At 36.9% G+C, this 16,479-nt stretch overlaps 1 protein-coding gene across 6 annotated transcripts in view; it reads left to right on the top strand.

The window, feature by feature from the left end:
- ALMS1 (ALMS1 centrosome and basal body associated protein) overlaps nt 1-16,479 on the top strand; it is a 229,555-nt gene that overhangs the window by 33,996 nt on the left and 179,080 nt on the right. For 4 of the 6 annotated variants that reach the window (XM_060657597.3, XM_060657590.3, XM_060657635.3 and 1 more), the window contains exons 4-7: nt 946-1,063; nt 2,550-4,704; nt 4,810-4,959; nt 9,758-9,917. In XM_060657597.3, coding sequence (XP_060513580.2) covers nt 946-1,063; nt 2,550-4,704; nt 4,810-4,959; nt 9,758-9,917 — 2,583 coding nt within the window. The remainder of the gene's footprint in view (nt 1-945; nt 1,064-2,549; nt 4,705-4,809; nt 4,960-9,757; nt 9,918-16,479) is intronic. The other 2 variants (XM_060657618.3, XM_060657607.3) reach the window with 2 other exon arrangements.

Genomic DNA, 16,479 nt, shown 5'->3' with positions numbered 1-16,479 from the left:
TTTGGGATGCCCAGGAACCTGTGGACTACACTTTGTTATAAGATGGAAAGAAACACTTGTAATGGATAAGGGTACTTGCTAAGAAATTAGAGTGTTTAGGGCTAGTTTGGGCTAGAGCATCCAGTGAGGGAGGAGGGAGCCACAAGTTCTTTGCTAAGTGGGAAGACCAAAGAGTAGGTTGTAGGAAAAACAAATAGAAGTCATGTTTTGGAGACCTGTATTACAGGTATTTCATCAATTTGTAAGATGTGAATTTGAAGTAGCTAGCAGCTTGGTTCTTGAAAGATCTCTGAAGCGTGTGCAACTCCTTGGGCAAGTGGGTCAGGACCCCGTCATGAGACAGGTGGAAGGGAAAAACTCGGTCACGATATTTTCTCTAGCAATGAATGAGATGTGGCGGTCAGGGGAGAGTGAAATATACCAAATGGGTGATGTCAGTCAAAAGATGACATGGCACAGAATATCAGTATTCTGACCAGGCCTCAGAGATGTGGTGTATCGGTATGTGAAAAAGGGGTCCTGCATCTATGTGGAAGGGAAAGTCTCATTTCCAAATCAAGTGTAGTCTTACAGTTCCTAAGGACAAGAATTAAAATATTCTTTATAGGTATAAAAAAAAGAAATTAGAGTGTTTAGGTTCAGTTCTCACTCTGACACTTAAGTTATTTGTGGACAAATTAATATTTCTTAAATTTTGTAATCATGTTTCCTCATCTGCGTGATGGGTATAATAATACCTATCCTTCAAGGTTTTTTTTAAATGTACTTTAAGTGCTGGGACCTTTTCAGGCTATGAATAAATGGTAGTTGCTGCTGCTGCTATGTTACCATTCTGATGCTTATAGAAACTTCCAGATGGTGGCATATTTATGTTCTTTATTACATGGGTAAGCTAAGAAATTAACTTTCAGCATTCACAACATTTTTATACTTCAAACTTTGCAGTCATACAAGACAACTTTGCTTCTCCTGATTTGCCTTTGCTGACATGTTTGACACAAGATCAAGAGCTTGGGTCTGATTCCTTATTTCAACAAAGTGAACTAGATTTTGCACCTCTGAGGTAGGATGGTTTATTTTTTTATTTGCATGTAACCTTTTTACTCTTTCTTTTCTTATTTTAAGTTGTTGCTAATATAAATGACTTCAGGCTAAGGTGAGACTTTGGAGTGGGGTTAGATATTCTGAGCACACACTCTGAAGGTAACAAGGCCCTAGGTTAAGACATGATGCATGTTAATTTGGTATAGTAACATATGTGTAAAAATGAGCCAGGCAACTGCAGCTTATTTAAAAATAATTTTTAATGTATTCTAGTATTTCAGGCATAGTTTATTTTTAAATTTTTATTGAGGTATAGTTGACATATAATGTTACATTAGCTTCAGGTGCACAACATAGTGATTTGACAGTTCTATTCATTATGCAGTGCTCACCATGATAAGTGTTGTACATCTGAAACTAATGTAATACTGTGTGTCAACTATAGTCAAACAAAAAAGTTAAAAAAAAAACTATAGATGTTTACAGAGTAAAAACCTTTGCCCTTCAGCTGTGTAGTATCTTAAAATTACTTCTATGAAAAGTGTTCTGTATATAATAGTAACCAGTAATTAGGTTACTGTTGTGTTTTAGGAGTAGATCACATCTTAAGGGGTTTTTAAGAACACAGTACATGACTAGTAAAAGGATCAGTGAAAGTTAAATGAGTATTAAATTAAGGTAGGTGATAATAAACATTTAAAAAGTTATTTTTAGGGGCGCCTGGGTGGCGCAGTCGGTTAAGCCTCCGACTTCAGCCAGGTCACGATCTCGCGGTCCGTGAGTTCGAGCCCCGCGTCAGGCTCTGGGCCGATGGCTCGGAGCCTGGAGCCTGTTTCCGATTCTGTGTCTCCCTCTCTCTCTGCCCCTCCCCCGTTCATGCTCTGTCTCTCTCTGTCCCAAAAATAAATAAAAAAAAAAAACGTTGAAAAAAAAAAAATTTAAAAAGTTATTTTTAATCTTTATTTTTGAGAGAGAGAGAGAGAGAGAGAGAGAGACAGAGTGCGAGCGGGAGAGGGGCAGAGAGAGAGAGGGGACACAGAAACTGAAGCAACCTCCAGGCTCTGAGCTGTCAGCACAGAGCCCGCCGCAGGGCTCGAACTCAGGAACCATGAGATCAGGACTTGAGCTGAAGTTGGTCGCTGAACTGACTGAACCACCTAGGTGCCCCGATAAATTAAACGTTTTAAATAGTAAAGTTTGAATTTTTTATTTAATCTTTTTTTGGCAGCATGAAAATATTCCTAGTTTTTGGTAATAATTGTTTTAGGAGAAGGCTGAGAAAATATCAGGGTCATAAGGATGGGAGTTCATCTTCTGTTTATAAGCAATTTGCCTTGTTCAGTCATTAGCCACTTTAAGGGAATTTAAAATTAGAACTTTGTTTTTCAACACACTTTTCAAATAATCTTGATTTCAGTGTCATACCAGTTTTGTATTTTTCATGTTAGTATTTAAAAAAATGTTTTTAATGTGTTACTTATTTATTTTTAACTGTATATTTTCAGGGGAATTCCTGGTAAGTCTGAAGATACTGAATGGTTTTCTCGACCGTCGGAAGTTAGTGAAGCTGTATTCCAGGCAGCCTCAGAAGTAGCTTCAGACTTAGTTAACAGTTGCATTAGTGTATCTCAGCACTCACTTCTAGGTAGTGCAGCTGTTGGGTCTCAGCGCTCCTTTTTACCTCCTGAACAAGGGACTAAAGAAGACACTGTTTCGTCTGATACAGATGATGAACTGCAAACCTCCGAAGACTTCGATAGTTGTGATGCTCTGTGTTCATATGTGGCATGGAAGACACAAGAAGTTCAGGAGCCAGAAACCAGTTTAGCTGATGAAGGTCAAGTTTCAGTTTCAGCTTCATCTGATACAAGCGATGAATACATGACTTCTAAAGAAAGTGACAGTTTTGATGATTCTTATTCATATGTGCAGTATCGGAAACAGAAAGCTTTACAGCAGTCAGAAAAATATTTAACCAGTAAGGATCATGATTCTTACTCAGATTCATCTGACACAATTGATAAAAATAAAATTCCTGAGGGAAGTAACAATTTTAGTGCCCACTTTTCATGTATGCCATGGAACAAACAGGAAACTTCACACCATCCAGAAACATATGTGATCAGTAAGGACCGTGTTTCTTTTCCACATGAAGTTGCTCCTCGTTTTAATAACAAAATGTCACATTCTGTCTTGTGTTGTCTGTTGGAAAGAAGAGGAGAGGGCATTCCCTTGACAGCTAGTAGTCATTTTTTGGACAGTGTTTATTTAAAGGCTCCAGCTGAGAATGAGGTGAAAGACATGATAGATTCTTTGGAGGGGTGTGAAAGACATGAAGAAGGTCAGGGGAAAGAATTATCTCAAGGTTTTGAACTAAAGGAGAGTAGAAGTACCTTAGTATTTTCAGAGGTGCATCCCAGATCTTCAGAAATACAGTCTATTGAGAGTGTTGTAGTTCCTGATAATTCTATACAAGTTTCAGAAATACATATACACTGTAGGGGACCAGATACCTCTAAGATGGAGGTGTCTGGTGGTCCTCTTCAGACTCTTAAATCCAACTTGGATGAGACATCAGAACAACTTTGTTTTCAAGGGGAAAGAGACCGAAAGGCAACTTCTGCTTTTAGTGGAAAAAGTGTTGATGCTTCTGAAAATGTAGCCTTTGAGGCAGTTATTGCCTCTATTGAGCCTTCCAAGAAAGAGAGTACAGTAAATGAAATCCAAACTGACATCAATAAGTCTTTAATAAATAATAGCCAAGAAAGTGAATCAAAAAATCCATATCTTTCCCTATTAAATTATAATGATGAAAGCTCTTTCTTTGATAAGCTTAGTCATCCATGTTATGAGTCCACTCCTAGGGTGTTTGAATTAGCAGCTTCAAAACCATTGTTGCTTAAAAAAGATAATGGTGATAGTTCCCTCTATTGGCATCCTAATTTAAAGTCACTCCCCAGTGCTCCTCAGGAAATGTTTATTAAGCCACTTTCTCTTATTCCAGAGTGGAAGTCATCTGCTTCTTTGTGTGAAAAATCTCACAGCCAGGCTGTTGGTCTTGGCACAGCACAGTCAGCTTTATTTCAGTGTGATATAGGCAATGAACCATTTCTTCCCATTGGGAAGATAGAGTCTGTTCCTGTTCTTGACCTTACAGGGAAGGTAGGATCTTCAAACATTTTTTATCCGTTGAAAGTATGGACTTCAGATTCGTTGGTTTTACAAGATTTAAAGCAGCAAACCTTGGAAGAAGTTGCAGATTCCTCAAACTATATTTTGGGTAAGAATATAAACTCTAGTAACATCATTGAAAGTCCATCTGCAGGATGGACTGTAGGAAGCAGCTTTTCAGCAAACTTGGTGACATGTGATGCAAAGTCACAAGGTACTTTACCAGTGACCAGTAACGCATCATCAGTTGCAGTTGGCCAAGAGACGTTGCTGAAAGCTGATGTAGGCCAAGATAAAATTCCTCGGCCTATGGGAGCCAAGTCCAGTTTCATTATACATACAATTATGCAAAATGACTCCTGTTTTATAGAGGGGCTGCAGGTGAAGGCTGAATCTGACGTCTGTACTCTGGATGATGATACTGAATCCTGTAGCCTAGATGAAAATGCTGTTGTACGCAGTACAAGAGTTGCTGATCTACAAAGAGAGGTAAGACACAATAAAATGATGGTTGGGGGAAATGTAGTCTTTTCTAGTATCATTTCAGGAAACGGTATTGTTACTTGTTTTTATTTTACTTCCTCTGTTGCCCAGGTATGTGACCAAGGTGACCTGACTGGAGAGTACATTGAGCTAGCAGGTTTAAAAAATGTGCTTGATGATCTAGAGGTTTGTGACAGATTTCTGCACTGGCAATCTGCCTTACAACTGTCATCTAAGCAAGAGAGTGATTTTCAGGAGCTTGTAAGTTTTTCTGTTTGACTTTTCTTGTGGGGTAGGGAAGGAATATTTTCGTTGAAAAATGGGGATAAAAGTAAAGGGCCCATTTATATCTTCTGATACCAACATGTGGCTTACAATCTGGTCTTCATCTGACATACAAGAATATGCTCCGTTAATTTGTTACAGGTTGGCATAAAAGAACTACTTGTGTTTTGTCGACCATATTAGTGAGTTCTGTGGTGTCTTAGGAAAGGCCATCCTTTGGAGCTCCCAGGCCTTTCATCTTGAGACATGGTGGTTCATACCAGCAAGAACCTTTGGGACAGTGTTAAGATTAGACTCACTCATAGAGATAGTCGATTGTACATTTTTTTCATTCTTGCCTTCAATGTATAAGCCTTGGGATAGACCCTGGAAGATTTAAACATTTCTGTTTAGAACCTCCTGAAAGATTTGACTTAGGAGGTGTTTTGAAAATTTTAAGAACCAGTGTTTCCTCAGGAAGGATACTGAGGTGCTTAATGTCCACACTAGCTAGTGTCCCCAAAGGGAACTAATGCGTTCCTTTCCAGATGAGTGACATACCTGTGCATACACACATTCCTTCCCTCTCTCTTTCTATATCATTATTATCGTTACGTGTGTTTATTAGAAAATAACTTTGAGGTGTTAAGAAAGTTCTGTGTCAATCTTTCTTTTATACAGGGCTTCATTTCCTGGATCCTTGGATCCCTTGACTTTAATGTTCCATTGGTCCCATCGCCCATCCTCTTTTATCTGATACTGTCAGCTTCCTTATAATCTATCCTTATATCTTGTTAGTCATTAAATATAGTTATACAGGAGATGTTGTATACTTAATGTTACTCTCCTTTTCCTATTTTTCCACGTATAAAATTAGTATGTCATTAGAAAGTTGCTAGTTTGGGGTGCAATCATTTTTAGACATTTAGGTTCAGGCATTTGATTAGAGAAAATGAGAAAGTTATTGAGATAAACTTTTCCTTTTATTTATAATTATTGAATTTATTTAAAATTGAAATATAGAGAACCATGAGGCTAATTTTATTTTCTTTAACATTCTAAAGTAGGCATTGTTTAATTTTCAGTCTAACAGTAGTGGGATTGAAAATGATAGCTAACACTGTGTGCTCAAATACTATGCTAAGAGATTTACCTATACCTCAATTTACTTAGTCCTTTGGTCAGTCCTTTCAGGTAGGATTGTTAATATCATCCCTATTTTACAATTGATACTTAGAGGAGCTTGCTCATGATTATTTAGCAAGTAGAGGAGCTAGTATTTGAAACTAACTGTATCTATGTATTTAACTACTATACCATAAACTGCCTTCCTGTTTATTCTTTAGTGAAACCAAAGCCAAGATTTTTCATTGTTTTGGCAAGAGTAAAGGTTTTGCTAGGTGATTGGTCTAAGTCAATTTCAGTAAGAATAAGAAATAAGTATGATCAATTTTAAACTTAGAGTTTCTAATTTTTTTGATAGACTACTTATGTAACTTAAATCAACTTTTATCTATCTATCTACTTATAGAGAGAGAGCACACATGAGTGGGGGAGGGGCAGAGAGAGAGAGGGTGAGAGAGAATCCCAAGCAGGCTCTGTGCTGTCAGCATAGAGCCTGACGTGGGGCTGAATCCCATGAACCAGGAGATCTTGACCTGAGCCGAAATCAAGAGTTGGATGCTTAACTGACCCAGCCACCCAGGTGCCCCAACTTTTTATCCACATAATATATATTTAAAGAAATGTAGATATGTGTTCAGTTAATAGTGATGTGCTAAGATTAACTCTGACCATTATTCCAAATTTTATTTGCCCCCCAGCTGTAGCCTTAAGTATAGTTTTTCAGTTTAGGGAGGATGTTCCCTGTATTGTCTTTCACTCTTAGCTCCATTCTATGATCTGGGAGTTGCAGGATGCCAATATTAGGGAAACAAGGAGCTCGATATGGTAGTAATCTTCCTGCATGGCTCAGCTTGCTTTCAGAGGGTTTGCCTGCTCCTTGGTTTCTTTCTTATTCTCATCTGTGTCTCAGAAGAGTCATTCATACTTGTTTGCCTTACTTTGATACTTAACCATCATTTCTCTAAAGGATTATTTGGGCATCTACTTATGTATGATGTACCTTGGGGCCATGAAAGGAGTGGAGATTTGGAGTCAAAACTTTGTTCAGTTATCTGTTAGCTTTGTGCCTTGGGCAGATGACTTTGGAGGATCATTCTACTTATCTACAGAAAGAAATAGAAATAGTAATAACCTCATGCATTGTTACGTTGGATGGGGTAACGTATATAATACACTGCTTGGCTGTTTGTTCCCTTCACTGTACTGAAACTAGACTATTAGACTCTCACCAGTGGCTTCCTCCTATCCATCATTATTTTATTCTGTCTTTCTCGTTCCTAGTAGCAGCATATTACATTCTTTTAGCTTCTGTGAAAAAATACTGTTTTAGTATTCCTTATTTTGGCCATGTAACTAAATATTATTTAAGGTTTACTCTTTAGATTTATTTTTGTTTTGTTGGTTTCCCCTCTTCCACCAAGGACCTGATTTCCTCTCAAGGTTTAAATGCTGTCCTCTGTGTGATGGTTATCACCTCTATTTTTAGACCCTAATATTTTTCCTGAGGTAGATCCATATGCGATCTTGCATGAAATTTTCTTGTGAACATTCTCATCACTTCAAACATAACTTGCCTATATCAAAAGAACTCAAACTTTTTTCTGAAATCAGATTGACTTGTAGATTTTCTTCGTTCTTCTAGAGGAGTTAGCATTTCTTGGTTTCTTCATCATCTTCGATTCTTTCTTCATTATTGATTAAAAACTGGGAGATAAACCAATATAGATTTTTTTCTTTCTGATTCCTCCCGTTTTCAATTAGTAATGGAGATCTCCTAATGTCTTAAATAAATATTTCTCATCTTTCTCATTCTACATTTTATTTTGTATTACCTAGTCTAATATCTGTATGATTTGAAGCTTTGGTATAATGAATTTTTTAAAAATTTATTTACTTAAGTTTAATTCCAGTATAGTTAACATACAGTGTTATATTAGTTTCAGGTATATAATATTCTGTACATTAGCAATTCTATACATTACTCAGTGGTCATTGTGATAAGTGTACTGTTAATCCCCTTCACCTATTTTACCCATCCCCCCAACCCCCTCCCCTCTGGTATACATCAGTTTGTTCCCTTTAGTTAAGAGTTTGTTTCTTGGTTTGTCTCTTTTTTTCTTTGTTCATTTGTTTTGTTTCGTAAATTCCACGTGAGTGAAACCATATGATATTGGTCTTTCTCTGACTTATTTCACTTAGCATTATACCTTTTAGAGCTATCCATGTTGTTGCAAATGGCCAGATTTCATTTTTTTTTTTTATGACTGAGCAATATTAATGAAATTTTAGTGTAGTCAAGAGTGGAATAGAAATTTTTTCTTCCTATATTTGGAAGCTCTATATTTGGAATGGAAAAACTGCTGTTCAGTACGTATATGTGCCTGGGGACACACACACACACACACATGCACACACACAGTCTCTATCATATATGTGATATGTATGTTAATAAGGTGTACTTCAAAAAGTCTCCTTTAAGAGTGGGATAATTGAAAACTAAGAACTTTGTGCTATGTTTAGAGCAGAGTTTCTCTTACTATTGTCTTTTTTCTTTTTTTTTTAACTATATTCTTTGTTGTGGGGGGCTTTTCTGTATATTTTAGTATGCTGAGCAATATCCCTGGCTTCTCACTAGATGCCAGTAGCACCCCCCCTCCCCCCCCCAACGCCCAAAGTTATGACAGTGAAAAATGTCTCCAGGCCTTGCCAGATGTTCCTTGGTTGGGGAGAGGTGGGTGGGGGCAAAATCTCCCACAGCTGAGAACCACTGGTCTAGAGAAATGTAGACCAGGGCAGAAGAAGTAGAATATTTTTACACCCTGCCAACTTCCTAAGACTGTGTTCATCATTATATATTGAAAAAACCTTGATAAAAGAGGATAGAACAAAATTTATGCTTATGTACATCTTTAGACTCTCCTGAGAGGGCGTCCAAAAGAGGGAATAATATTTTTAGGAAAATAAAACTAAAAGTCGTATATTATTTTTATATGAGAGTGAATTTGATGGAAAATTGTGTATGTTTATATACTGACATCACCAATGATGGTTTCTAATTTCTAGTAAGGACTTGCTGGGATCTGATGAAACTTTGAGAACTTTTTCAGCATTTAACCTTTACTTCATTGTCAGTTTTGTTCACTGCTGCTGCTTCTACTTTATTCTTGCTTCATTATTACTTTTGTTTAAAGAAATTTGAGGACATATGTTTTTTGGTATTTGATTGTAGACATAGTTCTTTGATGCTTTAATTTTTTCTAAACATTTGTGGGTTTCTGGAAAATATTCCTGTTTTCCTTCCTTTTCTCTTTCCTTTCACAATATATGTTTCCTTTAAAAAAAAAAAATCTTTGAGCTTGTCAAGAGGAATATACCAAAGTTCAAATTCTTCAGTGATCATATTATGATATGGAACAAACTTCGAGGCTTTCTATCTGTAATAATATTCTATGCAGACAGACTTCCAGACCCTCAGAATAATTTGTAGAGCCTTCATAGAATTGACCAAACAGGATATGACTTGTATATGAATTTGGGAGGGTGGAGAATATGAACTTAAGGAACTGGCATAACTGTTTAGTATTCATTTTCATGAAAATTAGGTTTGTTTTTTTATCAGATGAAGTCTAAAATTAATGTTATTTTCTTAAAATTTTATCTCTTTTTATAGGTAGATCATTCCAATACGGACATTAATCAGTCTTTTTCATCTGTATTGCCTCCATTTGTTCCTCATGAGCTAACCAGAGAGTTGGAGTATCACTATTCAGATCTCAGAATGTTGAGGGTATCTCCCGACACTGTGCAAAAGACTCTCAAACATTTAGCAGGTATGTAGAAGAGGAGATATTGGGTGTTCTTATGGCTAGCTTGTTAAAAATATCATGCTATGGCTAATTTTTTAATTTTGAGCTCCTGCAATAATGTTAACTTTGAAATAAGTGTATTTAAATCCCCAGATCTTTTATTGGATGAACCATTTGATTTTTCATTGCATTCTTTATGACAGTGTTTAGAACTGAATTACATGGAGGAGTCTGATATTAGAGTCAGTTTATTTCTGCATTCCTTTTTGTGACTTGAAGGGAAAAAAGAAACTAATTGAGCACAAGAGAAGAGTGGATCCAAATCAGTTTGTAGAGAGGAAACTGAGAAATCACTTTTGAGGTAGAAAGCAAGATTATCTGCTGAGGGAAGCAGGAAGTGGTAAAGAAGGGTTGGAGGTTTGAGGTGAGTGGCTTGGTGCAGGTTCAGAATTTACGTTAAAGTGAATAGGGGTTGGAGCTGACCAAGGGCAAGCAGAAGAATTGGCAGATAGTTCTGAGAAGTCAGCTGAGGTGGGAGATGATTTTGTAAAGTTGTCAGCCTTAATAGAATCTCTGATCTTTGTCTGCTAAAGGACTACAGAAGGTGAGTTATAGGATTGATCTCTGGTTGAGGGATTTATTGATTGGGTGGATGTGATAGATGGAAAGCAGTGGAAGGGAATCAGTAAGAGTTGATCACCTTGGTTTCAGCCTGCTTGGAGAGAGAGAGAAGAAAAACCACAAGAGTTATTGGAGAAAGTAGAAGGTACAGTGATTTATTTATGAAGTTGAATAGATGAGGTGGATATATTTATGGAAAGAGCTAGAATAATAGGTAATTTTGGTCAGATTGAGGCGGTACATTTATTTATTTATTTATTTATTTTTTTTTTTTATCTATTTATTTATTTACTTTTTAATTTACATCCAAGTTAGCATATAGTCCAACAATGATTTCAGGAGTAGATTCCTTAATGCCCTTTACCCATTTAGCCCACCCCCCTCCCACAACCCATCCAGTAATCCTCTGTTTGTTCTCCATGTTTAAGAGTCTCTTATGTTTTGTCACCCCCTGCCTGTTATTATGTTATTTTTGCTTCCCTTCCCTTATGTTCATCTGTTTTGTCTCTTAAAGTCCTCATATGAGTGAAGTCATATGATATTTGTCTTTCTCTAATTTCGCTCACCATAATACCCTCTAGTTCCATCCATGTAGTTGCAAATGGCAAGATTTCATTCTTTTTGATTGCCAAGTAATACTCCATTGTGTGTGTGTGTGTGTGTGTGTGTGTGTGTGTGTGTGTGTGTATACATATACCACATTTTCTTTATCCATTCATCCATCGATGGACATTTGGGCTCTTTCCATACTTTGGCTATTGTTGATAGTGCTGCTATAAACATGGGGGTCCATGTGTCCCTTCAAAACAGCACACCTATATTTCGTGGATAAATGCCTAATAGTGCAATTGCTGGGTCGTAGGGTAGTTCTATTTTTAGTGTTTTGAGGAACCTCCATACTATTTTCCAGAGTGGCTGCACCGGCTTGCATTCCCACCAGCAGTGCAAAAGAGATCCTCTTTCTCCACATCCTCACCAACATCTGTTGTTGCCTGAGTTGTTAATGTTAGCCATTCTGGCAGGTGTGAGGTGGTATCTCATTGTGGTTTTGATTTGTATTTCCCTGATGATGAGTGATGTTGAGCATTTTTTCATGTGTCAGTTGAAGACATCTGGATGTCTTCTTTGGAGAAGTGTCTATTCATGTCTTTTGCCCATTTCTTCAGTGGATTATTTATTTTTTGGGTGTTGAGTTTGATAAGTTCTTTATAGATTTTGGATACTAACCCTTTATCGGATATGTCATTTGCAAATATCTTTTCCCGTTCTGTCAGTTGCCTTTTAATTTTTTTTTTTTTTTTTTTTTTTTTATAGTATGAAAGCTCTCTTTTTTTTTTTTTTTTTAATTTTTTTTTTCAACGTTTTTTATTTTATTTTTTTGGGACAGAGAGAGACAGAGCATGAACGGGGGAGGGGCAGAGAGAGAGGGAGACACAGAATCGGAAACAAGTTGCCTTTTAATTTTGCTGATTGTTTCCTTCGCTGTGCAGAAGCTTTTTATTTTGATGAGGTCCAGTAGTTCATTTTTGGTTTTGTTCCCCTTGCCTCCGGAGACATACTGAGTAAGAAGTTGGATGCAGCCAAGATCAAAGAGGTTTTTGCCTGCTTTCTCCTCGAGGGTTTTTGATGGCTTCCTGTCTGACATTGAGGTCTTTCATCCATTTTGAGTTTATTTTTGTGTATGATGTAAGAAAGTGGTGCAGGTTCATTTTTCTGCATGTCGCTGTCCAGTTTTCCCAGCACCACTTGCTGAAGAGACTGTCTTTATTCCATTGGATATTCTTTCCTGCTTTGTCAAAGATTAGTTGGCCATACGTTTGTGAGTCCATTTCTGGGTTCTCTATTCTGTTCCATTGATAGGAGTGTCTGTTTTTGTGCCATGAGGTGGTACATTTAAATGGGGATCAGTTTGAAGGGTGACTGGATCTGTTGCATGGCCCTGGGATTGGATAGTTGAAACTGAATAAAAATCACTAGGATAGAAAGTAGGTTGTGATTTTGAGGCTAGCTTATTGAATTAGTTAGTTATGTTTAATTATTTTCTGGTTAATACGGGATTTGGTTATTAGGGAAAATCTGTGGACCTTGAAGTCTTCAAAAAATGAATGGGAGGGACTGGGAGTTGCAAGAAGAAAGTGATAGATGAAGGATGGTAGAGAAGTTGTGTGTAGCCTAAGCCTCAAAAAGAAGGTTTTCTTTTCTTTCTTTTTTTTTTTTTTTATTTGAGAAATATGGAAAATAATGGTAAATCATTGTGACAAGTAGTTAAATGCCACTTCCATCTCTCCTTGTTTCCAGAGTCATGGTGTATGGAAGAGGGCTGAAATGGCAGTAGTATTAACAAGGGGAAAATAAAGTTTCTTTTTTTTTTTTTCAAGACAGAAAGTTGAAAAATTTGAGAAAGATTGTTTCAAAGAGTACAGAAGAGTACAGAAGAAAAATTGGGAGGGAGGAATAAATAGTGAGAGGAACCAAGATAAGAAAATAGAGCAGTAATAGAATGTGGGGACAGGAGACTGGCAATGTTGGCCTTTGTTTGGACCAGGGATTTTAGTGATGAGCATAGTTGAAATGACTGGCCTCAAATATCCTCTAATTTTATCAGCAATAATTGTGATGTCAGAACTATCTGAGAGTCCCAGATCATTTCTGTCCTGGTCTCAAACATGAGGACCACTATAGGATTTGAGAAGGGAATCATTTCTAAAAATGTCTTTTTGGGTTCTCTTTTACAGATTATAGCATGGTTTGGTAAAGCATTCTCAGGTTACAGTCTATACCACCTCATTTTTGCCTTTATATCCTTTGAAATTGGCCTTAAGTTCTGTTAAGGACATTCTGTTCTGGGGTTGTTGTGTTTTTTTCTCCCCACTTTACATTTCAGTTTGGGAAGTTTCTATTGACCTACTGTTAAAATTCACTGATTCGTTCCTTGGCATGTCCAGCCTACTGATGAGCCCATCAAAGGCATCCTTCATTTCTGTTATGCTGTTTTTGATTTCTATCATTTCTTTTTTTAAAAATTTTTAAATAATTTTTTATGTTTACTTTTGAGAGAGAGAGGGAGACAGAGAATCTGAAGCAAGGTCTACCCTGTGAGAGCAAAGCTTGATGCGGGGCTTTAACCCACAAACTGTGAGATCATGACCCTGAGCTGAAGTCAGATCCTCAACCTGCCGAGGCACTCAGGCATCCCTGTCATGTCTTTTTGATTCTTTATTAGGGTTTCCATCTCTCTGCTTATATCACTCATCTCTTCTTGAATTTTGTCCACTTTTTCTATTAGAGCTTTCAGCATATTATAGTTATTTAAAATTCCTGGTCTCATAATTCCAAAATCTCTGCCATATCTGAGTCAGATTCTGTTGCTTGCTTAGTCTCTTCAGACTGTTTTTTGTCTTATAACATGCCTTATAATTTTTTGTTAAACACTGTGCTTGAGGTATTAGGGAAAAGAACTAAGGTAAATAGGCCTTAGATGTGAGGCTTTAGTTTACTGACTAAAAGTTAGGCAGTATTAATGTTTGCTGTAACTGTTGTCAGCCAGTAAAATTTCCTCTGGTGTCTTTGTTTTTTGTCTCCTCTGTTGTCTTTTGGTTTCCTTTGACACTCCTTAAATAGAGTCTGAGCCTTGCTTGCATTCTATCATTTGTAATTTCTTGTTATTATAGAGGAGCCTTATTGATCTAGTGGTAAGGCGTGGAGGGGAGAGGTTTCATTATAAATCCTCTGATTAGGTGTCAGTCTTTTAGTGAGCCTATATCCCTAGGCTGTTACTTTTACAAGTGCTATTCTTAGCGTTTTTCCTTTCCTTAGGTGAAACAGGAAGGCTTGGGGGTGGGGTGGGGCTAGAGTTGGGTGTTTCCCTTCTTCCAGGTTGGTTTAACTCAGGTAAAACCTAGGCAGTCAGGCTCTGATAATGTAGTTTCCCCTGAGATCACTCTATTATGGAAAACAGAAGGCTCCAGGCTTTTTCTAAAATGGTTACTTTACCATTCCCTGTGCCAAGAGTATGAGGGTATTTTTGTCCCATCTTCATCTTGGGAACCTTGTGGGGCCCCTGGAAGTAAAGCTCATGAAAATATAGAGTCCTCCCTCGGCTTTGGAGTTTTGTTTTTTTGGTTTTGTTTGTTTGTTTGTTTTTTGTTTTTAATTGTTTACTCTTTTTTTTTGAGAGAGAGAGTGGGGGGAAAGGGGCAGAGAGAGGGGGAGACTGAGGCCGAAGTGGGCTCTGCACTGACTGCAGAGAGCCTGATGTGGTGCTTAAACTCACGAACCATGAGATCATGATCTGAGCTGAAGTTGGACCTTAACCTAACCACCCAGACACCCGCCCCAAGGAGTTTTTCTCTCTAAAGTGAGTTCATGCTTAGCCTCTAGCAGTTGGTTAATTGCAGTTTAATTTTTCCTGCCCATTTTTGGTTCCAGTGCCTTCTGCTCCCTTAATATTAATCCCTCTCTGATTCTTTTTATTTGTCTCTTTGGTTTTCAGAACAGTTGTTTATCCTGTGAACTCAGTTCTCTGATGGATTTAAGAGTTTTGATTTTCAGTTTGTTCAGCTCTTTTCTGGTGCAGATGTGAGTGACTTCTAAGCTCTTTATGTGTTGGACAAGAAAATTCTCTTTTTTAAAAACTATTAAAATATATAATAAGAGCAACTAAGCTAGAGCTTTGGAAGGAGAAATGATATATTTAGAATGGAAATTGAAACCATCTGTCATTAGCTTTTTTTAAAAACAGCTTTTTTGAGATGTAATTCATATGCAATACATTTCACCCATTTAAGGTATCCAGTTCACTATGTTGTGCAAACATCACTACAGTCTAATTTTATTTTTATTTATTTTTTAAAGTTTTTATTTAAATTCCAGTTTGTTAACATACAGTGTATTGTTAGTTTCAGGTGCACAATATAGTGATTCAACACTGCATATATCATCCTGTGCTCATCACAAGTGCTCTGCTTGATCCCTTTCGTCTCCCTACCTCATCTCTGGTAACCATCCTCACTACATTCTAATTTTAAAATATTTTTATACCCTGGGTACCCTGTACCTGTTTGTACTTACTCCCCATTCCACACCTCCCTCAGCCTTAGGCAATCTAGGCAACCACTAATCTACTGTGCCCATAAATTTGTCTATTCTGGACATTTTCATATAAATGAAATCATACAGCATGTGATCTTTTGTGAGAAACTTCTTTTGAGTATGTTTTCAAGATTTATCCATTTTATAGTATGTATCGATACTCCTTTTTTATTATCAAGTAATTAATTACACAATTATATAGATAATGTCACATTTTGTTCACCCATTTATCAGTCGATGGGCATTTGGGTCTTTTTCCATTTTTGGCTGTTGTGAACAATACAGCTGTGAACATTCATGTACATGTTTTTGTGTATATGTATATCTTCCTTTCTCTTTGATATATATCTAGGAGTGGAATTGCGGGTTTTATAGTAACAGTGTTTTAACATTTCAAAGAACTGCTGAACTGTTTTCCAAAATGTGCAACATATTACTTTGCCATTAGCATTATGAGGGTTCCAATTTCTCCACATCTTCAACAACACTTGTTACTTTCTGTCTTTTTGATTATAGCCATTCTGGTGGATATGAAGTGGTATCTTATTGTGATTTTGATTTACCTTTTCCTAGTTGTTAATGATATTGAGCATTTTTTTCTTGTGTTTATAACCCATTTGTATATCTTTGGAGAAGTGTCTATTCAGATACTTACTTCTTAACTGGGTTATTTATTGTTTTTTAATATGAAGTTGTAAGAGTTCTTTATGTATTCTGGGTACAAGTCCTTTATCAGATATGTTATTTGCAAAAATTTCCTCCGACTCTGTGGGATGTCTGTTCACTTACTTGATGGTATTAATCACAGGCATATAGTTTTGAATTTTGATGAAGTCCACTTTATTGGTTTTTTTTTTTTTTCCTTTTAAAAAAT

This window comes from Panthera onca, chromosome A3 (genome assembly GCF_046562875.1).
Source record: "Panthera onca isolate mPanOnc1 chromosome A3, mPanOnc1 haplotype 2, whole genome shotgun sequence".
NCBI classification, from domain to species: domain Eukaryota; kingdom Metazoa; phylum Chordata; class Mammalia; order Carnivora; family Felidae; genus Panthera; species Panthera onca.
This window is presented reverse-complemented; position numbering and strand designations above follow the sequence as displayed.